The sequence below is a fragment of the Eptesicus fuscus genome, chromosome 20 (assembly GCF_027574615.1).
Source record: "Eptesicus fuscus isolate TK198812 chromosome 20, DD_ASM_mEF_20220401, whole genome shotgun sequence".
Lineage (NCBI taxonomy): Eukaryota > Metazoa > Chordata > Mammalia > Chiroptera > Vespertilionidae > Eptesicus > Eptesicus fuscus.
This window is the reverse complement of record NC_072492.1, coordinates 6,553,297-6,577,267: the sequence shown is the minus strand read 5'-3', so window position 1 is coordinate 6,577,267 and position 23,971 is coordinate 6,553,297. Positions and strand designations below refer to the sequence as shown.

The 23,971-nt window shown below is 58.1% G+C and overlaps 1 protein-coding gene across 1 annotated transcript in view; it reads left to right on the top strand.

Annotated features, from left to right (window-relative positions):
* Positions 1 to 22,139, top strand: part of ARHGAP44 (Rho GTPase activating protein 44) — a 183,873-nt gene extending 161,734 nt beyond the window's left edge. Inside the window, exons 17-21 of the mRNA XM_008153578.3 lie at positions 9,441 to 9,458; positions 10,126 to 10,350; positions 14,475 to 14,620; positions 17,024 to 17,401; positions 22,000 to 22,139. Coding sequence (XP_008151800.1) covers positions 9,441 to 9,458; positions 10,126 to 10,350; positions 14,475 to 14,620; positions 17,024 to 17,401; positions 22,000 to 22,139 — 907 coding nt within the window. The remainder of the gene's footprint in view (positions 1 to 9,440; positions 9,459 to 10,125; positions 10,351 to 14,474; positions 14,621 to 17,023; positions 17,402 to 21,999) is intronic.
* Positions 22,140 to 23,971: the final 1,832 nt, after the last annotated feature.

Here is a 23,971-nt window from a genome sequence, read left to right as displayed (position 1 = left end):
GAGGAAGAGAGACAGAGAAGAGGAGACTAGCGCATTGGAATTTGTTTTTAAAACTCGGTTACTGCCCTAGCTGGTTTTGCACAGTGGATAGAGCCTGTGAACTGAAAGGTCCCAGGTTCGATTCCGGTCAAGGGCACATGCCCGGGTTGTGGGCTTGATCCCCAGTGAGGGACGTGCAGGAGGCAGCCCATCGTGGATGTTTCTATCTCTCTCTCTCTCCCTCTTTCTTCCTCTCTGAAATCAATAAAAAAATATTTTTTAAAAATAAAAAAAATAAAACTCGGTTACTTTGTGCAGCATCGCTAGCTGAGGGATGCCCGGGAGAGTCGGTTCTGGTCCCGGCTGAGTTATGGAGCACTCACCTGCTCCCAGCTGTTTGTGCATCAGAGGTGTGCGCACTGTCTTGTCTGCCACACCTCGTCCGATTCCCAGTACCCCCGGAAAAGCAGTCCAGATGACGCCGAAAGACTTGTCCCCGTGCAAGCTCAGTCATTCAGTCTGCTGGCCCCAGAGCAGGCAGATGTAGATGCTGGAATGATGATTTTTAAGTAGATGCCTCATCTCTGAGAAAATTCTCTTGCTCAAGAACTTTGTAAGTGATGTGCCCGTTCCGCATGACATTCTGATGGAAAACCCGAGAATGCCGCCATATGCTTTTAAGTGTGGAAGATGCGCTGCGTAGATTATTGTACACAGAAGGGATATTTATGCCCTTTAGACCTGGACTCACACTCTAAGTTAACTGCAGGGCCACCCCTGACTGTCTGAGGTGCAGGCGTGTGTTTCAGCTTGCACCAGCGTGTCGATGAGCAGTTCCTAACTAGCTGTGAGAGAAATGGAAACCTGAAGTCGTGACCACGTGTTTTGGGGGAGAGAAAAGGAATTTGTATCAGTTGAGTATCTGCGTTGTTTTAGCAATGTTAAGGGAAGTCTCCACATTTGTCCCCACTTCTGAGCTTTTAAAATCTTTGAGACACGTTTCAAAGTCTTCCAACTAACTCTGACCCCTTGAAGCACTGACAGCGTTTATGTTATGGAGGTTTTTTGGTTAAAAAGAATATATTCAACTATAAGTCAATAACGTTGTTACTTAAAATGAAGATAAAAGACAATTTGGGGAAGAAAATTGGATAACACTTTGGGCTGATGGCTGTTATGTCCCAGCCATCCTACAAGGCGGTTTATCCCCACGCCCAGCTCCTGGCTGGTCCCAACGCCTTTCCGACTCATGATGACACAGGACGCTGGTTTTCTTCAGCAAGCCCTGGGCTCACAGGTACATTTTCATGATGTGGGAGGCACAGCAATGCCCCTCCAAAGACTTCAGGCCCTAAGCCCTGGAACCTGTAAATGTTACCTTATTGGGGGAAAGAGTCTTTGCAGATGTGATTAAAATGAGGATCTTGACATAGGGAGGCTGCTCTGGATTGTCAGGGAGGGCCCAGAGCGCCACCACCTGTATCACAGGAGGGCAGCAGGGGTCACACACACAGAGGAGGGGATGTGAAGCTGGGGCAGAGAGATTGGAAGATGTGGCCACAAGCCAACGAGTGCTGACAACCACCAACAGCTGGAAGGGCGAGGAAAGGCTTCTCCCCATGAGCCGCTGTGGGGAGCCCAGCCCTGCTGACGCTTGATTCCCTGGGGACCCTGACTTTGGACTCCTGGCCTCCAGAACTGGGAGAAAATACATTTTGGTCGTTTGCCCACTTGGTGGTACTTTAGACGGCAACCACAGGGAGCTCTTCAGACATCTCTCTCCTGCAGCCACACCAACAGCTTCCTGGTGAAGGGGCAGCCGCTGTTCCGATTCTTCTCCCACTGAGGGCTGAGACTAACCACTCCCTTCTCCTCGGAGCCGGCCTCAGCGACTGACTTCAGAATGCAGCAGGAGTGACGCTGTGGGCCTCCTGAAGCCGGTCGGAGCCTTGTAGACATTGCCTGGGCTGTGGGAACCCAGCTCCGTTGCCGTGTGGGAGTCCAAGCAGCCCCTGGGAGAGAAACAAGCCCCCCACCCCCAGCCTTCCCCCTAGCCGAGCACCAGCTGACAGCCAGCAACTCACCAGCTTCAAGCATGAGTCATCTTAGCCTTAGGCCAACTCGAGCACCCTCCGCTAGTTCTGTGTGGCGTTGACAAGCTGTCCCTGTCTGACTCGCCAGAACTGTGGAGTTGTGACCCAGATAAATAAGCAACCAGGTTTTGAGGGTAGTGTGTTATGCAACAGAAGATGGTCAGAACAAGCTTAGAAAAAGAATGCGATGCCTGCTTCCCCCACCCCCATTCCTCCGTCTGATTAGTTGGCCTGGGCTAGGCTTGAGGCATTGGTATTTGTTAAAGTGCCCCCACGTAATGCTAGTGTGCATCTAGGGTTGAGACCACTGAGTCACAGAAAAACGTTGCCATTCTGGATGAAGAATTTTGCAGTGAGACCAGCTTTTAAAACTTTTCAGACCTTTCCTACTTTAGCCATTGAGTGGCCCAATGTTAACAGGTCATACCAGTGCTCTCTGCACGTCCCTCAGCTCCCACTGAGGAGTTTTAGGGTGCAGGTTGTCATGTATTTTAATGCCTTGTTTTTGTTATCTTTTTTGCTTGTTTTATAGAATAGTGATATTTGCTTCTTGGATCATTCATGCCAAATAATAACTGACGGTGAACTTGCAAACCCCTTCTATTTTTCTGACAGTGGCAGGCGGGTTACCTGTGGTTGTATGAACTATTTGTTATGCTCGGCCCACTGCCTCTGCAGGAGTAGCCAAGGTGTCCGTGCTCCTGCCTGCTGGTCGGGATGGGCTCAGGGCCCTAAGGGTTGTCAGATGCCTTCATGGCTGCATCCCTGGCAGCACCTGGGCGAACTCCGCGGGGATTCTTGAAGGCCAAGGCAAGAATAGGAAAGACACCAGCAATGAAGCTTCCTCGCTAGCACCTATCTCTACCCTCCTGATGGTTATACTCTCCTCCCCTCTGCCTCCACTCCATGCCCCTTGGCAGCCTCAGACTCCAGACAAACCTGGCCAGTACCACCACAGCCCATCCCCTACCTCACATGCCAGTTTCCTAGTTGCCTGCTTTCCCTGCTGCCTGTTGGCCGCTTCCTGGCTCTGGCCCATGTTCTCTACACCTGCCTGCCACCTGACACACCTGGCCAATGTTCTCCACACCTGCCTGCCACCTGACACACCTGGCCCATGTTCTCCACACCTGCCTGCCAGCTGACACACCTGGCCCATGTTCTCCACACCTGTCTGCCACCACACACCTGGCCCATGTTCTCCACACCTGCCTGCCACCACACACCTGGCCTATGTTCTCCACACCTGCCTGCCACCTGACACACCTGGCCCATGTTCTCCACACCTGCCTGCCACCTGCCTGCCACCACACACCTGGCCCATGTTCTCCACACCTGCCTGCCAGCTGACACACCTGGCCCATGTTCTCCACACCTGCCTGCCAGCTGACACACCTGGCCCATGTTCTCCACACCTGCCTGCCAGCTGACACACCTGGCCCATGTTCTCCACACCTGCCTGCCAGCTGACACACCTGGCCCATGTTCTCCACACCTGCCTGCCACCTGACACACCTGGCCCATGTTCTTCACACCTGCCTGCCAGCTGACACACCTGGCCCATGTTCTCCACACCTGCCTGCCAGCTGACATACCTGGCCCATGTTCTCCACACCTGCCTGCCAGCTGACACACCTGGCCCACTGCCCGTGCTTACTCCCAGCCTCCGGTATCCCTAAACCCACTGGTGGCAAGACCGACAGCATCTGTGGAGCTGCCCGCAGACCCTTGGACCCCAATGGATGGCAGTCTGCTCTCAGAGCCTCCATGACCTGGCCTCCTTATACTCAGAAGACCAACGTGCTCCTCTTCCCAGTCTTGGAACCTGATGGGCCTGTAGCCGTCTCGCTTGCTCCACAGTGGACAGGTCCTCAGAGGGCCTTTCTAGAACCTGCCAGCGGCAACCCCGAAACCCCAGAGCTGCCCCCTTAGAGCTAGAGTGTGTCTTGGCCTCGGCCTGTCTGGAGAGCTGCTCTGTGGTGGGTCTTGTCCCCCCATTAGAACAAAGTGTGGATGATCAGTAATTTGGAATGGGCTTGGGAGTAATCGGAATGGTGCTCTATGGAATCCTAATTCTACTGTCGGTTTTATTGGGTTGGCAGGGAAGATGGAAACTGGAGTCTAATGAGTTCCTGAAACACATGGTTCAGCACATTGAAACCATTTTTTGAAATGTATGACTTCTTAGAGACTTCATCTGTCTCCTCTTTCCCATGATCAGTTGGGCTAATTCACAAACACAAAATATACTAAAGCCAAAACGGACTGGCGAGGTCAGTGGAAGTTTCAGGAGGCTCCCTGGGACATGGAAGACCTTCTGGAGGTGGGAAGGGAGGGGGCCATTCTTGGGTGAGTCTCTGCACCCTGCCATAGTTTCTTTTTCAAAGATACTGCTTATTCTTTCCTGTTTTTCCAGCCCTGGTGACTGGGTTGGGCAGTAAGACTTAGGGGGTTTGTGAACATCCCCAGTTACATGCCACAAGTCTTCAAAACAATCGGAACTAGTAATCTGAGGTACTTACCTTGTAATAGTGGATGTCAGGGTACTCTGTAGACCCAGCAGTGGGAGGATGGACAACATGCCATGGATGGTGGTGCAATAATTTTATTTAGATTACTAGAGGCCCGGTGCACAAAATTCATGCACGGGTAGGGTCCCTAGGCCTGGCCAGCAATCAGGGCCGATTGGAGCCTTCGGCTGCCAGCTGGGGCCTCCCTTCCCTGGCTGCCAGCTGCTGGCCGGGGTCCCCCTTCCCCAGCTGCCGGCTGGGGCCTTCCTTCATTCCGTGCCGCCCCCTGGTGGTCAGTGCACGTCATAGTGAGCTATCGGTCTCCGGTTGAACTCCCGTGGGGACACTTTACATATTAGGCTTTTATATAGAGAGATTATAGAATAAGCTTGACTAGAAAGTCATCCCAGATGCCGCTGGGAAATGAGGCACACATTTTGGGTTTGGGTTGGTCACATAGACCCTTGAGAGGTATATTCTTGTTCCAGGTCCCACATCAGCTTCCAAATGTCCAGGATTTGTACATTGTGGATGCTGACACCAGGTCTGGGAAATGTTGTCAGACTGACTCAAGCCTTTATCTGTACTAGGGAGGGAGGTAAAGAAACTTTCTTATGATGCACTTAGGAGAGGAATTACCCCTAGAGGAACTAGAAATTACCTGATTCTGGTCTCCCTGGGTGAGTGTAGTGTAGACTAAGTCCTCAGATGGTTAGGACCCCTGTCACTCATCTTGGTTACAGGCCCCTGCCACTGCTACGGGGCCTCCAAATTCATCTTATACATTCCCTGAACTTCCAAGTCTTTGGTGGATACTTGGGGAGCTGCCCACATTCACTAGGGTCTGCAGCTGATGGCTAACCCATTTCTTGTCTCTTTTCTCCTGGCTTTTGCCAAATGTAACTGATTTCTAGAACAAAATCAAAATGTTCTATAGACTTAAATACTTCAAAGCCATATATTGGCTGAGAATGTTCCTAGTCAGGATTCAAAAAATAGCAGTGCAGATGTCTGTCCTACACAGGGGGAAAAACAAAAACAACTGCTACCCTTGACAGCTTACTACCTAGAATGATCCAGAACAAACCTCTGCTCGGTGGTAAATGGATTCTTTTAGTAGACACCTATTCTTAGCGCAGGGTCTTCCAACTTTCAGATTTTGTTTTGTTTTTTTTTTGCTTTGCTGGGCAGGTCTTTGTCTCTTTTCATTTTTAAAGTCTGGATCTTATGTTTCTCCCGTGTGGCTTGCCGATTACAGACTGTAAAACAAGAAGGCCACTATTTCCTTCCGCAGGAGACGTTGCTAGGTCTAACCTTTACTTTGTTTCCACACCCACCTTGTGTCAGAAGAGTAACCCCCGGGGAAACAGCCCTTTGCAAATGTAGAGTTTGAGCTGTGGGGTCGGGCTCTCTGGGTTCAGATTCTGGCATGTGACCTGGGGAAGTTAACCTCTGAATCCTCGGCTTCTTTACATGCGAACTGGGAAATAATAGTAAGCACCAGCCTCAGAACTGAGCGTGAACTAAAATCTTACTCGTGAGTGTTTAAACATGCCTGGTATATGTGACTATTGCTGTTTCTAGCACACACGCTGGATTTTTTTATTACATCACATTTTTAAGATAGCAACCAGCCCTGTGCTCGGACATCTCACTGAAAACACCGGGAACGTTTTTTATCTGTCTCCACCTTCCCATGAGCACTGGGCTGATTTTTCAAGCACAACGTGTACTAAAGCCACGATGGACTGGCCGAGGACAGGGAAGGGCACGGGAGGCTCCGGGACTCAGAAGACCCGTAGGTGAGAGGGTGGGGCCATTCCGCTGAGTCTCAGCACCAGTTTGTTTCCCAAAGAAGCTTTCAGCCACGGTGACCCCTATGCTCTCCATCTTTCCTGTCTGGTGCCCTGGCTGAGCAGTGACGCTTGGGGGGTTGTGAGGATCCCCCCTATTTCTCTTCTCCTTAAGCCAAGCATCATCCAAGGAGGCTCCCAGCAGCCCCTCTGAGGCCCACAGCGGCCCCTCTAACATGTAGATTCCGGGAACATTAAGGAGCGTAGGGAAAAGGGATTCGTACCTCTACCATGTTTTTTGTCTCCTTTATTTCTACCAGAGAAGCCACCCCAAATCTTTCCACGTTCAGGGCCAGTGTTAGGAAGGGAAGAAATCTGATGGCAGACCCTGTAAACCAGGCGTCCTCAAACTACTGCCCGCGGGCCACATGCGGGTGGTTTTGCCGTTTTGTTTTTTTTACTTCAAAATAAGATATGTGCAGTGTGCATAGGAATTTGTTCATAGTTTTTTTTTAAACTATAGTCTGGCCCTCCAACGGTCTGAGGGACAGTGAACTGGCCCCTGTTTAAAAAGTTTGAGGACCCCTGCTGTAAACCCTAGTGACAGGACCCAGTGGCGTCTTCCCAACATATCCATCTCACACTGAGCCTGATTCATTGACACAGTATCTTTATTTCCCCCTTTGATCTGCCTGTTTTAGACTTGGGTTCCCTCTATTTATCAGGGAGGGTGGGGGACTTTATAAATCACTTGTACTTGGCACCTACAAGAACAGAGCACCATCATAGTCAAAGCCACCACGTACTGGTTTCTTTCTCGATGCTCAGTAACTTGTGCACACTCCTCTGTTTGCTCTTTACAACAACCCGAAGAGAAAGGGGGATGGTATCACTCCGTCCGACAGAGGGCACTCGGAGGGCACCAGAGGGCCAGGAGCGCACAGTTAGTAATGAGGAAATGCGGGATTCACACACCAAGGCCCTCCCTTCAAAGCGCGCTCTTGCCCGCAGGACTGCTGCTCCCTAGAAGAATCCGGGTGAGCAGGACAGGGAGTGGGCTCACCTCCTTTTGGAGCTGCCACCCCAGCTCCACACTCGCCGGCTCCCCGGCCTTTATCTCCCCTCCATCAAGATGCCATATGATTCTCTGCCTCTCCAGCTGGTCAGCCCCATGAAGTTCCTTCTGCATAGCTGGACAGACGGCCTATTGGGCACGGCCTGTGGCCCAGCTCACACCAACCCCTGCAGGACCCCGCGGCGGCCTCTCCCGGGTGATGGCCGAGGCCACGCTAAGTATATCCTAGCACTCAGCGGGTAAAATGCCTTCGGGAAGGCTGGAGGTGGGATGGGAGGTACTCGCCTCGTTGGGTAGATGAGGAGAGAGCTTTACTGACTCAGTGAATGGTGTAGCTGCGTCCTGAGGCTTGGGCCTTTCAGAACCTATTCCAGGGTACGGTCTCATGAAACATACAAAGCGTGTCTTATGATAAGTTCGGTACAAATGTAAGGTCCTGGTAGCCTGCGAGGAGTTACCTGGGACTGCCTTGCCACGGCGAGGGCTTGTACCTGCCTCCCTCGTGGCCCCGTGGCCCCGGAGATGAGTAGCCAAGCGCTCTGCATCCCTGCTCCTCGGCCCCTGCCCGGCTCCTCGTCCTTACCGGTGCAAGTGTCAGTGACATCTGACGCATGCTCCCTCGGGCACAGGGTGCCCTCCCATCCCCCTCCCTCCCCCCCCCCCCTGTGAGAGAGCAGCTGCAGGTGGAGGGGGTGCCTGCAGCAAGGCAGGTGGCCTCCCTGTAGAAGCAGAAGTGCACGTTCAGGCGTTATTTCCTGGTGGCTGGCATTTTGCCACTGACACCTGGCAGGTCTCACCTGCGCCCTAGCTGGCTCCTCCTGGTAAACCAGGAGATCACCTGGCAGCCTGGCACCTGAGGCTGCTGAGGTTGGAAGGTGCCATTGGGAGTAGAAGGCGTGCCCACCAGCCCCCTCCGGCCTTCCCCCACCCCCACCCCCACCCCACCCCCGTGGGAAAGGTCTTTCCAAGAGAAAGAGAATCCTAAGGAAGAGAAACAGGGTGAGACCTAACATCCTTTACCGCGGGAGACAGCTTGCAGCCTGCCATCTCCGCCCATGCAGCTGAGGGGTATCAGCTCCCTCCCCGCAGTGGAGAGTTAAGCTTCTCGCTCTGCATCCTGGGAAAATCTGAAGCCGCAGAGCATAATTTGATGCTCCCTTGCCGCTCACTCTAAATATCAGGGAGGCACCTGGTCCCTGACCCGGGCTTTTGGGGGGCCTCCAGCAGTGATTCAGGATCCCCTGTGGAAGGTGCTTGTGGATTAGTGGCAGGTCCTTGGACCAAGATGACTTGAAAGCTAGTGAGTCCTGGAAAGAGACTGACTCCCCCTCCCCCCCATCCCCTGCCACACACCCCAAGGTGCCTCATCGAAGGGAGATGAGATTTATTAACAGGGACCCTAGACATGGAGGAGTCCCTGGGGACCCTGCAGAAGGGGTGTCAGGCAGCTCTCCCATCCAGCGTGGGAGGAGAGGTGAGAGGAAGCACGCACAGCCCTCACGCCCACTGCGCAGGCTCCTGCAGACACGGGGCTGGGAGCACATACTTCCTCCCTGAGGGGGAGCCTGTCTGCCCTTAACACTGGAAACATTAGCCCTAGCCTTGGTCCTGCAGGCCTCGACCGTGCACTGTAGTTCCAGTTGCTCCTAGACCCGAGGGAAGGGCATGAACCGCCTTCTAATCGTGAACTTAGACACAGCAGAGGCGCCTACCCTTCCAGCAACTCGCTCTCTCCCTGTGAGGCGTTTCCTGCCCGCCTGCCCCTGCGCGCCAGCATCACTCCAGCCTCTCTCTGCTCCCCTGTGAGCCGGGCAGCACAGAACTTGTCACCCGTCAAGAAGAAGAGTCACTTTAGCTAGGAGACCAACGAAGCTGAAACCAGTTCCTGACACGGTGAAGGCTGAGACCCTGACCCTGACAAGAGACGCCCTGTGTGTCCCAGGGAAGGACAGATTTTGACACTAATATTTGTATGTTTCTGTCCCTGCAGCCTTAGGAAAATCCAAAGGTACAGTATCCTGGGGTAGCTGCAGGCCATGTTCAGTCTGAACGCTGAGCGCGCTGCCTCAGCGAGCTCTGCGAGGGGATGTGTGTGTGGTTGCTTGGCCCTCCTGACTTGAGGCGACTGTTCCCATCATTGAAACGGAACCGAGCCGAGGGCGGCCCCGGGCACCATCAGCCCGTCCTGCAGGGTAGGCAGGCGGCGTGGCCTGCGGGTGCGCAGCTTGGCCGGGGCCGGGCCAGCACCGGGTCCTGCTGACTCTGCTCTGTGCTCTAGACGGCAAGTGACAGAAAGGATGGCTGTTTAGATGTCTCCTGAGGCCGGTGCCTTGTTCTGGTCTCACGCTGCCCTTGTCCCTGTCCTGCTCACCTGCGTCTCCCACCTGGGAGGAGCGAATGCCCCCCCGAGAGGCCGCATTCGCACTGACGACAGCTGCTTTGGCAGAGGGTGAAGCGCAGCTGCCAGCTGGGGCGAGGCCGGCCGGCGGGCGGGGGGCTCCAGGTGTGGCCTGGCCGTCCGGGGAGCCCTGCCCGTCCTCCTCGCTCCCCTGGGCCCAGGAGGTGCTGAGGCTGCTGCTGTTCTAACACCCACCTGCTTGAATGTGTCCGCTTCGTGGGGGCGGGGCACCGTCTGTCATGCGCGGATAAGCACGTGTCTTTGTGTCCCTCACCAGCATGGGCGTGAGGGTGATGGACACGTCCTGGGTGGCGCGAAGAGGCTCGTCGTCGGCAGGCCGGAAAGGGTCGTGCGCCCCACCCTCCACGCAGCCCCCCGCCCCTCCCGAGGAGCTGGCAGCGCCTCTGCCCTCGCCCCTGCTGGAGCAGCCCCCAGACGACCCCGCGGTGCCCTCGCTCTCTCCATCCGGCCTGGGCCTCCAGCCTGGGGCCGAGCGGACCAGGTAAGCGCGGGCAGGTGCACTGCGCCCACCTCGGGCCTCGTGGATGGCCTCACCCCCCATTTCTAAGCATTCCTGCTGGCTGTCTACATCGCGCTGGCACCCGGAGCGCCACTCCCAGCTCCCTGGGTTATCAGATGAAGGCCAGGCTTTCCAAGAGGTGCATCCCAAGCCAGCAGCAAACCTGTCAGGTGGCAGCCAGCAAAGGGGTGAGAGGAAGCTCAGTGCCCAGCTCTCCATTTCCCCTTTCCTCTCCTCCACCTTGACATTTGCAGGGGCCATTCTTACTGCTAAAGTGGGTGCCAATCAGGGAAGAATGGAGGTCATGTGGTCACACTGGCCTGGGGACCTCTGCAGGAGGTCATGTGGTCACGCTGGCCTAGTGACCTCTGCAGGAGGTCATGGGGTCATGCTGGCCTGGGGACCTCTGCAGGAGGTCATGGGGTCACACTGGCCTGGGGACCTCTGCAGGAGGTCATGGGGTCACGCTGGCCTGGGGACCTCTGCAGGAGGCTGCATGGCTGTTTTCCATTCTCCTGGGGGGAGAAAACAGAGAACAAGATCATTGTATCACTAGTTGAGTGGACGTTTGCGAGAACCATGTCCGTCCAGAGGAAAGATGCCATCTGTGCCTTGAAGGCACACGCCTCCCAGCGAGCAGACATCACAAACGATTGAGGCGCAGGGTCTCAGCCGGAGGCAGCTGTACCTGGCCCTTCCCTGGAAGGGGTGTGGTCAGAGGGGTTTCTAGAAGGGGGAACTGCACAGCCAACTACTTTGCAGTTTGTTCGTTTCCACCTGTTCCCAAACAGCAATCCAGAGAACTAGGAAAGCTACGTGAAATCGGAGGCCCGTGTGCACTCATGGCCACTGCTGGGAAAGGCCGGAGACTGAGAAGTGAACCTTTTAGCCCAGTTTCTCCTCAGGTGTGCATGCGCCCAGACATGCGCACATGTGCACGCGCGCACACATGTATGCATGCACGTGCCGTGCACACACAAGCACATGCATGTGCATATGCACACATGCACGTGCCCACACATTTGTGCATGCGCACACACACATGCATACACACCTCAAATGAAGGATTGCAGGCTTTGTTTTTTCCCTTTAACGAATAGAAGGTATTTTCCTGTGAAACCGGAAATTGACGAAGGGATGGGGACAGGCACGGAGCGGGAGAGGGGAACTGATACTGGAGTTGGGATGCTGCTGATGGCTCCGACTCAGAGGACAGGCGGCCCTGGCTGGGTGCTCACTATCCTCAGGTCCCTGGAGGGATGGGCTGCGAGCGAGCAGTGGGGAAGCGAGGGGGTGCGGTGGGCCTAGAGGCTGCCGAGAGGAAGTGGACAAATAGGAGACTCCTCAGAGGCTCCCTTTACAGACACGGGCCCCACCCTGGTTTCCCATCTCTGTTTGCCCAACAGCATTTGGCATTTAAGTGATACTTCTAGAAAATGCCCCTCAAAGATAGATTCCCCGGCTCTGAGGTGTTCCCGAACGTTGCGGATGGGTGGCCTAACGGGTCACTCAAGGGCAGGGTACAGCGCCCACTGGTTCAGAGTATTCTCAGGGTAGTCCTGCTGCTCGGTGGCCATGCCGTCCCCTTTCCCGCATGACCAGTCCTGTGGCTTCCCTCGGGGTGCCAGTGTCCACACTGTCTCGTCCACTCTCTCCCCACGTGGATTCCTCCCAGTGGGAACCTGTGTTCCATTGCTTTTCTGTTTCTTTGTTCGTCCCGTTCCCTGGACATTTGCGTCAGGTGATGTTTCCTCCAGTTGCCGATTGCTGTCAGGGCTCCTCCCTCCCTGTGGCTGGTTCCAACCCTCCCATTCCCGCCAGGTCCCTCCCTCCTCCCCTCTGCCCTCGAGGCAGGTGGCGCTCCAGCCAAGCTCAGCCTCTGCACCTGCTCCTCTGCTTGGCATTAACTCTAACCCCAAACTGTTCCCTGCCCCTTCGCCTCCCAGCTCACTGAGCCATGCGTCCCCAAACCAGCCTGCCCTCCAGCATGCTGTACCTGTGCCTCCTCCATCCAGCGTGCCTACTAACCGCTCACACCCACCTCTCCCTGGGTCAGCTGCTCCTGTGCTGCAGAGAGAGCAGCATAGGTAACTGCCTGGTTCTGCGGGAGGGGGCGGGTGCAGGTGGGAGGAAGGAGGAGGAGGAGCTCCCTGGTCCCCAGATTCTTGTCCATCTAGAGAGGAAAGAAGAGTCTGTTACCCAACAAGAAGCAATTATTTTGTTTGCTTGTTGTGTGTGTTCTTTTGTTGCTAATTGTTTTACTTTACCTTCCTCTTGATGGAGGCAGAGATGGACTGAGGGGTGGAGAGATCATTGCCTGGTCACCTCAGGCCCGAAGAATAAAGAATGAGGCGAGCCTGGCTGATGTGGCTCAGTGGCTGAGCGTCAACCTATGAACCAGGAGGTCACGGTTCTATTCCCAGTCAGGGCACATGCCCAGGTTTTGGGCTCGATCCCCAGTGTGAGGTGTGCAGGAGGCAGCTGATCAATGACTCTCTCTCATCACTGATGTTTCTATCTCTCTCTCCATCTCCCTTTCTCTCCAAAATCAATCAAAATACATTAAAAAAAAATTTTTTTTTAAAGAATGAGGTGAGGGTTTCAGGTTGTGGTTGCTGCTGTTGTTCATCCACAGAATAGAGAAAGGAGCTAGTGCTGTCTGGCCCTCTGGTGAGAGGTCTTCCCCTTGCAGATCAGCAGCTGTGGGGTGACCCTCATCCTGAGCAGGGGCGCCTGCTACTGCCTGTGGCCTTCCCTTCGCTCCCCCTCCCCCGTGGGGAAGACCTGCTCCAGCCCAGGGCCCTCCCAGCCTGTCTCACCAAACCCCGGCGGGATGAGCTGTCTATTCCTGGCTCTGTCATTTGGAGTTTCTAGACAAATGCAGGAAGAAATGGGCTGTCGCTACTTTTGTGGGGAAGAACTAACCATTGCGCAGGATTCAGGTTTCCACACTTCCCGTGTCCCGTGTGAGGGCATCAGATTCCAGAGGGGTTCTCACTAGGATGAAGTTAGCTCCCAACTCCAGGTCCCCTCCTGGTTCTCCAGGGGCTCCTGCAGCATTCTGCTGAAAACACACGAGAACCCTGGCTGGTTTGGTTCAGGGGTTAGAGCATCGGCCCTAGGACTGAAGGGTCCTGGGTTCAGTTCCGGTCAGGGGCATGTACCTGGGTTGCAGGCTCGATCCCTGGCCCCGGTCAGTGCAGGTGTGGGAGGGAGGCGACCAATTGATGTCTCTCTCTCACATCGATGTTTCCCTCTCTCCCCCTCCCTTCCACTCTCTCTAAAAATCAATGGAAAAAATATCCTTGGGTGAGGAGTAACAAAAAAAGAAAGAAAAAAAGAAAAAACACATGAGAATGGAGATCGATTGGTGATGTCTGCCATGGATGGCATGCTGGGGGATGGTAGGGAGCGAGGAGTCAGTATTGATTAGCTGGCCCTGGTCTGGGGGTGGACGATGAGTAGGGTGTACTTTATCCTTAGGGGGCAGCCTGAGAAAGAGCCAGCAGTGAAGGGTGGGCCCTCCTTGGGACCTGGTGGCTCAGGGTGTCCCTTTATCAATTGAAGGGGCTCCGGAGGCCCTCGGTGCCATCGGCCCTGGTCCCCTCCAAGCCTGGGGGACTGGACTGAACTGCCCACATTCGGGAACACAGCCAGGGTCTGTTCCAACCCTACCATTGCTGGGACCTCCTGAGTTTGAGGATGGGTCCCCGAAGTCCTCCCTTGCTTAGGGGCATTATGGGGGTTCAGGGAAAGCAGCTGGAGAGTGGGGAGCCATGGCCATGTGGTCATCAGCCCTCGCTCGGCACACGGGCTCTGCTGTGCTGTGGATTCAGGGGACAAGAGTACTTCGGTGTCCCAGTGTGGCTCACAGGACAGAGGGGGGTGCTCGGGGCCTGCTGCCCGTCGCTCCTGGTCTCTGGTGGCGAGGGAGCTGGCGTCAGTGCCACGCAGAGGAGCAAGTAGGCCCAGCCGTCAGAGCCCCCCGAGGGCCTGAGACGCCCAGAGCCGGGCAGGCCGCGCTGGCGAGAGGCATGTTCTGCACCCACGGTGAGGTGCTGAGGGGCCCGCGTTCAGGGCTCTCGTCCTGTGTGCTTGTGTTTCAGCGCTTCCAGAAGCAAGGAGCTTTCTCCGGGATCTGGGCAGAAGGGAAGTCCGGGTTCCAGCCAGGGGGCACCGTGTGCCGGGACGCCAGCAGGCACCAGCCCCGGCCCGCCGCCGGCCGACCAGAGCCCCCACACTCTCCGGAAAGGTACGTCCCGCCACCTGCATGTCGCCCCGGGCAGGTGGCTGCCCGCTGCCTGGAAACTCACTTCCCCACCAGCCTGGCTGCTCAGACGCCCTGTGGCCTAGCGAACCGTCCCCATCCTGCATCAGCGTGAGAGGTCACCACCTCCCAGAGGGACGTTGCGTCGCTGTCCCTCAGCTTCCTCGTCTGAGCAGTGGGCTCGCTAGGCCTGCTGTGCGGGGCCTCCTGCCCCCCACGGGCCTCACCCAGCTGCCTGCCCCTGGGTAGTTTGTGGGATGTGACAGCGAGGGGGACCGGTGGCTTGTCCCGGGGTCCTGCCCTTCATAGTTATGTTTAGAGCTGCAGGAATTCCTGCGCTAAGCCCGCGCCGCCCACCCCAGAATCTGCCGCGGAACGCGCTGCCATGGACCACTCTGAAATGACCCCCAAGCTGACGACCTGCTCCTGGAGAAGGTTCGCCAACGGGGGCCGCGGGAGCGGAGCGTACCCAGCCTTCCCGTCCGCTGTCCTCTGCGCCATCGCTTTGCAGGCTTCACTTTGTTTAAAGGAACCTCGTGTTACTCTGTCCTCGGTCCGGCCTGCAGCGCCTCCGTGGGGCTGCAGCTCCAGGGCTTGGGGGCCCGGGGCCGGTCACCTCGTCCACGCACGCCGTCAGGACCGGTGCTTCCCGCCTGCCCGGCACCGGGCCGCAGCGGCACCCATGACCCGCGTCTGCCCTCAGCAGCCTTCCTTCTGTCCCTTTCCGTCATGCCTCACGCACTCCACAGATAGTTGTTGGGCCCTACTGTGTGCGGAGCTCAGAGGGTGCCACCATAGCAGGCGCACAGTAGGGGTGTAACCGTAGCAGGTGGCTCTCAGGACGGTGAGCGTGGAGGGTACCGCCGGGGGCAGCGTGGGCACTGCTCCCACGGGCCCTTCCGCGCCCAGGCGTGGGGCCGCGGCGGTGGGCTGGGGTTTCAGCATCCAGGTTCCTCCAGCACCCAGAGGCCTCCCTGTGGTCTAGAACCAGTTCTTGGGCGGTCTGCGTGCAAGGCCTGACCCTCCCAGCCCTACACTTGGGGTGATGGCTACGCCATCGCTTTGTCCACGGGAGTCGGGGCTCCTCATGCCAGCGGCAGCTGGGCTTCCCTCCTCACAGCGGCGGGACCTCTGGGGGACGCGGCCTAGAGCGACGCAGGTCCCTTCCCGGGGGCGACCGGGAGCTCAGTCACCAGCGGCACACTTCGCGGTTTGAACGCCCCCGTCTGTTGGCATCACGGCCTTTCCTGTAACTTCCCGGAGTGGCGATGTCACACAGACATCTTGGCGCTGTCACTGCTCCCCCCAGCTCCTTGGGGAGAAGACAGGTTCAAGCATGGTCCCTGGGTCCCCACGGGCTCCTCGCCCGGGAGCAAGGCCCGCCTGGGCCAGCAGAGCATCAGGATGATGCGGGCTTCCTGCACGCGGTCTCGTTGCTTCACCGGCGTGCTGGGAGAGGGTTAGGGACGGGCCCCGGGGCACACAGTGGGAAGACGAGGCATTTGGGCCACGCTGATTGACCCTGGAGAACGTGCTTGCCTTGTCCACGCTGCACACGGAAGGAGCCAGGGACGTGCGTGAGGCGCGATTAGCATAGGGTTTGTTCCATGGAGGCGGGGTGGGGGTCCCTGACGCCTCCTGGGGGCTTGAAGGACAATCTCTTCTGGAATTAGTGGCACCACAGGCAGCCCCCCTGGGCTGACAGGTTGCCCTGGATGTTTCCGTTCCTCGTCCTCCCGGCCATTTCCGGTTAGACGTGTAATGTAGCTGTCATCCTTCAGCAGGACTAAGTCAGTACACGGGGACATGGAGGCCCTGCAGAGGAGGTCGGGGCACGGCTGTGCCCTGAGCACAGGGTGGAGGGCGGGGCGGTGGACGGGCAGCGCCGGGCGCTGGGCCTCTGTGGCCCACCTACAGGCTATCGGGCACTACGGCCAAAGGTCAGCTTCGATGCTGACAGTCCCCCGTCCTGGGCCCAGCGCCACAAGTTGAACTCTGACTGTCGTCTGTGGGCCGTGTCACTGGCTCACGCTTCCCGGGCCACCGATCCCTTTGCCACCCCAAGTGGTGACCGACGCTGGGAAGCCAGCCATGGCCTGTGGAGGGGAAAGGTGTCTGCAGCCTGTGTGTGTGTGTGAGTGTGAGAGAGAGAGAGAGAGAGAGAGAGATGGCAGGAATCCAAAGAGGAGAAATTAGTGAACAGAAATTAGGGAGGACATGAAAACTTCCAAGTCTAGGTGAATTTTTAAAAATTGTGTTGCCTGCTCTCAGGGTGCCAAGGGCGGGGGTGGCGAGGGGTAGGAAGGGGTGAGGGGTGTGCCAACGGCCACATGGACCCCGGGCATCATGGAACAACCTTGTGTGTTGCTGTTGTGTTTTCTCTTCCAGTTTCCAAGAAGCTGGCACCGATTCCGCCCAAGGTCCCCTTTGGCCAGCCAGGCGCTATGTCGGAGCTGCCCACCGGCCAGCCGTCCCCACTTAGCCTGTCGCCTACGCCACCGAGCACCCCGTCACCCTACGGACTCAGTTACCCGCAAGGGTACCCCTTGGCCTCGGGCCAGCTCTCCCCGGCGGCAGTGCCCCCTCTGGCCTCTCCTTCCAGCTTCGCCAGCACTTTAACCAAATCGCGGCCCACCCCGAAGCCCCGGCAGAGACCCACGCTGCCGCCCCCGCAGCCGCCCACAGCGAGCCTCTCCGCCTCCAGCCCGCAGTCCACGGAGCACCCCGTGCTCGACGGCATGGCCCCCGGGGAAAGCATGTCCACAGGTAACCACGCCCAGCTTCCTCCATTTCCCGTGAACTTGAGCACAAGGGGCCGAGGGAGGGCTGCTGGTGCCACTGCCAGTTAACAGCCCGTTTGCCAGGGGCCGGCTGTGCTGGTGCCAACGTCGCTCCCCAGGGGATCCCCCGAGACGCCCCCGCAGCCCAGCCGGTGAGAGCAGCTCGGGAGGGACCCAGCTGCCCTGCAGGGGGCCTCTGGGGTCTCCCAAGCCAGCGCCCGCAGCCAGGGCTGTGCGTCTGCCCTAATTTGGGGGCTGAGCGCCCGAGCTCTTGGGAAAGCTGGAGGCGGGGGAGATGGCCGACCCGCTGGCACCTGAGCCCAGTGGTGCGGGAGGCGTTCCCGTGTCTTCAGAAACACTACGAACCAAGGACATTTCCTTTTTATTAATTAAATAAGCCTAATTAGAAACATGTATTTCTAGCACCATACATTTAGGAAGGGGCCGGGTTCAGACAAGAGGTATGTCCCGCTGGTTCTCAGAGGAGCTAATCAGCCCAATGGCTAAATTTAGTTTTGCTTTGAATTTAAGATAAAAAATGGAACTATTTTCCCCCAGAAAAACGTGTGGCATGAAATCATAAGCACACACGTTTAGCACACACCACTTGTTGTCTGGAAGAAGAAGGCACATTGAAACATCTCCCAGGATCGAGCACACGAGGTCAGAACTCGGCGTATTTGTGTGGCTGCTGACTAGAGCCAGCCCCCCCACCTCACCAGGCCGAGAGCCCGGGTTCACCTGCCTGTGTGGTCCCCGGTACACCCTCCCCACACACTCACACCACACACGGAGTTCAACACACTACACCAGTGCCCCCCACAGCACACACCGATGCACACACTACGTGCACGCACAGGCCACGCGCACTCAGCAGCGCAGCGCTGGGCCTGGCTTCCCGCGGAGACGGGCCTTCCCTTGGCTAGAAGGCGGCTTGGCCTGGGCCTCCGCTCCGTGCTGCCTGTGGAAGTCTGGTCCAGTGTGGGTATTTGTGATGGGTCCGGAGATGGAGATGTTGTGGGAGCAGCCGTCTGGCGATTTGGCTTGGTTTGGGCAAGGAAAGATGTTGAAGGGACAGCTGCTGTCCTCTACCCGGAGGCTTGTAAAAATCGAAGGAAATTCTTCCTTGAAAGATGAGTGAGCACCACTCCCCACCCGTGGTTCCTGGTGCGAGATGTGTCCTCAGTGAGCCCCGATGGGAGGGAGCACAGGCCCACTGCCCTGGGGGCTCAGGGCCACACCCCTGAGCTCCTGGTCACCCTGAGTTGTCCAGGGGGGCTGCTCCTCCCAACACATCAGCCTGCCAACTTCCGGGGCCGCCCCAGGAAGGGCCCAGGGTGGTGGTGATACTGGAAGCCCGTCTGCTCGCCTCCTGAGAGACAGAGATTGGGGGGAAAGTGGGCCACAGGAGGCGCTGAGGGACAGGACAGGCGGTCCGGTCCCCACGTGGGACGTGTGAGGACCCCTCCCACTGCACCAGCTTCAGGGCTGCTGCCTCTAGACTGAGCGACGCCCCACCCCGTGCCTTTCCGTTCAGTGTTCTCCGGCTGCATTGTTCTGTCCCGCCCGTGCAGGCCGGGGGCCGAGGGAGGAGCTGGACCGATGGGGCGCGGCCACCTGGCCGATACGGGGCACAGTGTTGTGTTGCGTTGTTGTTCCGTCCTGTTTACTCCTCTCTCCGATCCTGTCATTGTCCCTGCAGCTGTGTGACATGAGTGCCGCAGTGTTGGATACATGTGAGGGGAGTTCAGGGTAAGCGGCCCCAGCCTCGCGTCCCCTGCCCGAGCCGGCGGCCACAGCCCTCCGCGCCGCACTGCATGTGGCTGGGCCCTGCATGGCCGCTCCCTCGGTGCCTTCCCCAGCGCAGCAGGAGCTTTCTGGGGTCCCTGGCCGTGTTGGGGTCTCTTTCCTGTCCTCAGGAGCTGGGGATAAAGCCAGGCAGAGGCCGAGCTCGTCTGCTCACCTGTCACCAGCCACCTAGTCCAGCACCCCTTCTCTCCCTGAGGTTGAGCTGACGGGGATCAGGCCGCCCTTCCCAGGACGGACCTGCTGACTTCTCTGCCCAGCGTCCGGGGCAGTTCCTCACTCCACCTTGGTTTAGGGACCTGTCCACGAAGGGCCCGCCCAGGCCACGGGCATAGCCCCCGCAGCCTGGACCTGTCTCGGGGAAGGGCGCCCTGGGATCTGCACTCTCAGACCGAAGTCCACGCGCCTCCTCCAGGCCGAGGCTGGGGCTGGCGGATCCTGGAGAAGCCATAGCATTAGAGTGCATCCTGAGCTCATCCCCCCAGCTCGGTAAAACATTGGGGAACATTTACCCAGTTTCTGCCTGGTCTCCTCCTATAAAGAGCAGGTGCTCTGAAGTGAAACCAAGGCAAGAACATGAACTAAGCCAGAAGGAACGAGGTGTTTCTGCCTCAGTAAGAAAGTGTGGCCAGAGCCAATCTGAGGGCCCTCCAGGGGTGCCCCATGAGAGCTGCTGAGACCAGGGCCAGCAGGGCCCACAGGCCTCCTAACAGGAAACCAGCTCCCCCAAACCCCCAGCACCGTCAGTGAGTGCCCCTCAGGGTCTCCAGGGAACAGCCAGGGTGCGCTGAGCAGCTCACCCCAGCACCAGTTCTGGGCCTGGCGCTCTTTGCCTGCTGTCCGGACTGTCCCATGACCCCCACCACCCTGGGCTGTTCCCATTTGACTGTCCGGCACAGGGGAGGTGAGAAACCTGTGCAGGGTCATGTGCTGCCTGGTGGTACAGATGGGTGGGCCCCAAGCCAGCAGCAGCCTCCCACGAGGCACCCAGGGGTAGCCCAGTGGGAAGGCAGGCAGGGCTGAGCTCAGCGCCACCTCTGCCCGAGGCCTCCAGTGAGGACAGGCTGCAGTGGCTCCCTGATGGGTGCTTGGGGGCAAGAGAGGACCTGGGTTCCAGAGCTTCCATGTTTGTACAGTGTCTTTAGGACCATGTCCAGATGTCTGTCTGTCTACTTGGTATGGCATTCTTTGGGCTGAATGTTTGTTTTACCAAAAAAAGCAAAATAAGACCAACAAAACCCCACCTCCCAGTCCTGGCCAAAGGCTGCTCCCTCCCAGGTTGCTTCCCCGCAGCCCCGGCCCAGGCGGAAGGCGAGGTGAGACAGCTGAGCAGGTGGGCGGGTGGCATGGCTGAGGGTGAGGGCCCAGGGCCGCTCTCGGCTACCCGGCCTAGTGAGCCCTGCAGCCTGGGGGAGCAGGTGGGGTTCCCAGTGAGTCCTGCAGGCTGGGTCAGCAGGTGGGGTTCCCAGTGAGCCCTGCAGGCCGGGGGAGCAGGTGGGGTTCCCAGTGAGCCCTGCAGGCTGGGTCAGCAGGTGGGGCTCCCAGTGAGCCCTGCAGCCTGGGGGAGCAGGTGGGGTTCCCAGTGAGCCCTGCAGGCCGGGGGAGCAGGTGGGGCTCCCAGTGAGCCCTGCAGGCCGGGTGAGCAGGTGGGGCTCCCAGTGAGCCCTGCAGGCCGGGGGAGCAGGTGGGGTTCCCAGTGAGCCCTGCAGCCTGGGGGAGCAGGTGGGGTTCCCAGTGAACCCTGCAGGCCGGGGGAGCAGGTGGGGTTCCCAGTGAGCCCTGCAGGCTGGGGTTCCCAGTGAGCCCTGCAGCCTGGGGGAGCAGGTGGGGCTCCCAGTGAGCCCTGCAGGCCGGGGGAGCAGGTGGGGTTCCCAGTGAGCCCTGCAGCCTGGGGGAGCAGGTGGGGCTCCCAGTGAGCCCTGCAGGCCGGGGGAGCAGGTGGGGTTCCCAGTGAGCCCTGCAGGCTCGGGGAGCAGGTGGGGTTCCCAGTGAGCCCTGCAGCCTGGGGGAGCAGGTGGGGCTTCCAGTGAGCCCTGCAGGCCGGGGGAGCAGGGGGGGCTCCCAGGGCAGCGCAGCCCAGGCCCACACGGGGCCCCGCCTGTACAGAGCTGCTGGACCATCTCAACTCTGCAGCTCACAGGGACCCAGACCCACAGGCGCTGAGCCCTTCACCTCAGGACCCTCTTCCCGATCCTCTCCCAGGAGCAGACCTTTAATGCCCCGAGGCGGCTGTGCCTCCGGGTGAGCAGCTCCAAGGGCTGAGAGATGGGGTTTTCCTGCAGTTGGGGAGCAAACAATTTGCTGCAACTTCGGCCCAGCTCCTGGGATCCCTCTGCCGGGCCCTTCAGCCATCGAGGTATTCTTACTGTTCACAGCCTTAGGGTGATTGCACCGTCTCAGGATCCCCCCTCGCTGGGAAAATGGGGTTTTTCCGCTGCCTCACACCCTGTCCCTGCAGGCTTTAGGGAACTAAATGCAACCCCGAAATTCCAGGAGGCAGCCAGTGGGACCGGCCCAGAGGCAGTGAGCGTGCGGGAGCAGCAGGAGCTGCTAGCAGTGCTGAGGGCCCCCCAGGCAGGTCTGCGCTGGCCCACAGGCTTGCTTGGTAGAAGGGAAGCTGCCCAACCCTAATGCGACGCTGCGATGACGCTGGCCCCTACAGGCTGGCCCTCAGTGGCCCACCCGCTCGCTTCCTAACGCTGACCAGCTGCCTGCCCTTGGCGTCGGGTCTCCTTAGCCGCAGCCCCTCCCCACTCACCTCTCTCTGCCAACTTCCAGATCTCGCTCACTTCGACGTCCCCTCCATCCACGTGGAGCTCGGGCCGGCGCTCCGCCTGAGTCCCCTGGAGCACAAGCTGCGGCCCTCGGTGGCTGAGAAGAGGGACTCGGAGGAGGACTCAGAGAGCACCGCCCTTTGACACGCGTGTACATACGTGGGCCCAGACCAGCATACGGCCAGGCGCCCTGGGCCCAAGCTCTCCGTGGCTCTCGCTGTCACTGCCACGCACGGCCGGAGTTCTGCAGAGAGCGGTCACCCCCGGCCTGAGTGGCAATCGTCGGTGGTGCAGGTTTTGTTCGTTCCCCTCGGGTGGTGACGTGGGCCTTTTGTTTGATCTTTGCCTTTGACTTTGTGCCTATTTGACCTACTTTCAGCCTCCATGCCAAGCAGCAGCCCTCCCACCAAGGGCTCCTCAGTCCTCTGCAGGGGGGTGGGGGAGGGCCAGGTGCTGGGTGAGACCTGGGCTGCCCTGTACTGGCAGCGACATCGAGTCCTCCAGTGTCAGCTGACGGGTGTCAGCTGGACGGCCACAGAAGGGGACGGAGAGCAAGCCCTTCACTTACGGGGCGAGACCGGATTCTCGAGTCCTGGGCGCTGACTTGCGCTGCACAGGGAGGCGGCCCTACTCTGTGGGTTCTAAGTAAACGCTGAACACGTTTGTTTTACTTCCCAAGTTTTATTTTCCACACCGTGTTACCGAAAGCTCCTGTTTCTACCTTGCCATTTCACACTTCCAAATTTAAAAAATGACCTTGAGGATGTCTAGAGGGCCTAAAGACACCTCCCCATGTCCCCCCCAAACATCAAATGATCTGACAGTAATTCTACACCTCTGCCTCTCAGGGGCACCAGCTCACAGGTGCGGGGTCGGGACCAGGAGCCTCTCTGCTGGAGGGCACTTGTGAATAGCAATAACTGTTACCCAGAGCACGGAGCAGAGTGAGACCAGCCTGGGAGACACCAGGCCAGCGCCCGGCCCCCAGCGTCAGGCTCTCTCCCCTTCTCACAACCCCACCCCCTCTCGGGGACAGGCGGGAGCACTGGGAGCCCACACACTCTGGGACTGACATCTGGGTCATGCATGCACAGCCACACTTTACAATTTTACCCTTTTAAGGCAGATATGACATACCTATACATGATATATTTGTATATATGAAATTTCTCTATATTTGTTTAATTTGAGCCATTCAATCTAAGCCAGTGTACAGGTGTACAGTGCGGAGTTTCAGTGCGTCTGGTTTCCCAGCACAGTGTAAAGAGCCCTCCTCTGACTGTGGGGCTGGCAGACTTGGGATGCTACCAGCTTTGCTCACTTCCTGGCGAGGGCGGTTCGGTACCCAATTTGCAATGGAGCCCGGGGGCTGAAAGCACCTTTAAATACATGTACAAATAGTTGTCAAAAGTAATCTTATTAAAATAGATTTATTATCCCTGAGCATGGCCTTTCGTGTTTAAGTTATGAAGTGTGTGGGGACACGGGACTTAGTGACAGGTGCTGCCTGGGGAGGCCCGGGGTCATGGCTAGGCCAGGCCAAGGCCTCCGCCTGCCTCCCTCTCGTCACCGGAGTTTTTAAAGCATTTCTCTATGTCCTTGGTAGGGGGATATACAAATAAAGACTAGACTCGGCTTTAAAAAGTCTCTCAACCTTCAAGCACTAACCTCAGTGCTGTTCAATCTCGTAAGGGGGCAGGGGAGCCAGCCCGACGTGCTACTTCTTAACACTCTGAAGGGCAGCGAGGGCTTCTCGTTCTCACTGCGCCAAGGAAAGCCAGCTACCGTCGCGCCGCTCCCAGCACTGCCGGGGGCTGCGTTCCAGCGGCGCCGCGTGGGCCCAGCCATCCGACTGGTGCGTGAAACCAGGCCCCGCTGGCAGCCCGCACAGCCGACTCGGCAGAAACCCGGCCACTGCATGCCTCCCTGGGACAGGCGTGGTCCTCCCGCCTCAGGGCTGGCCTCCGGGACACGCT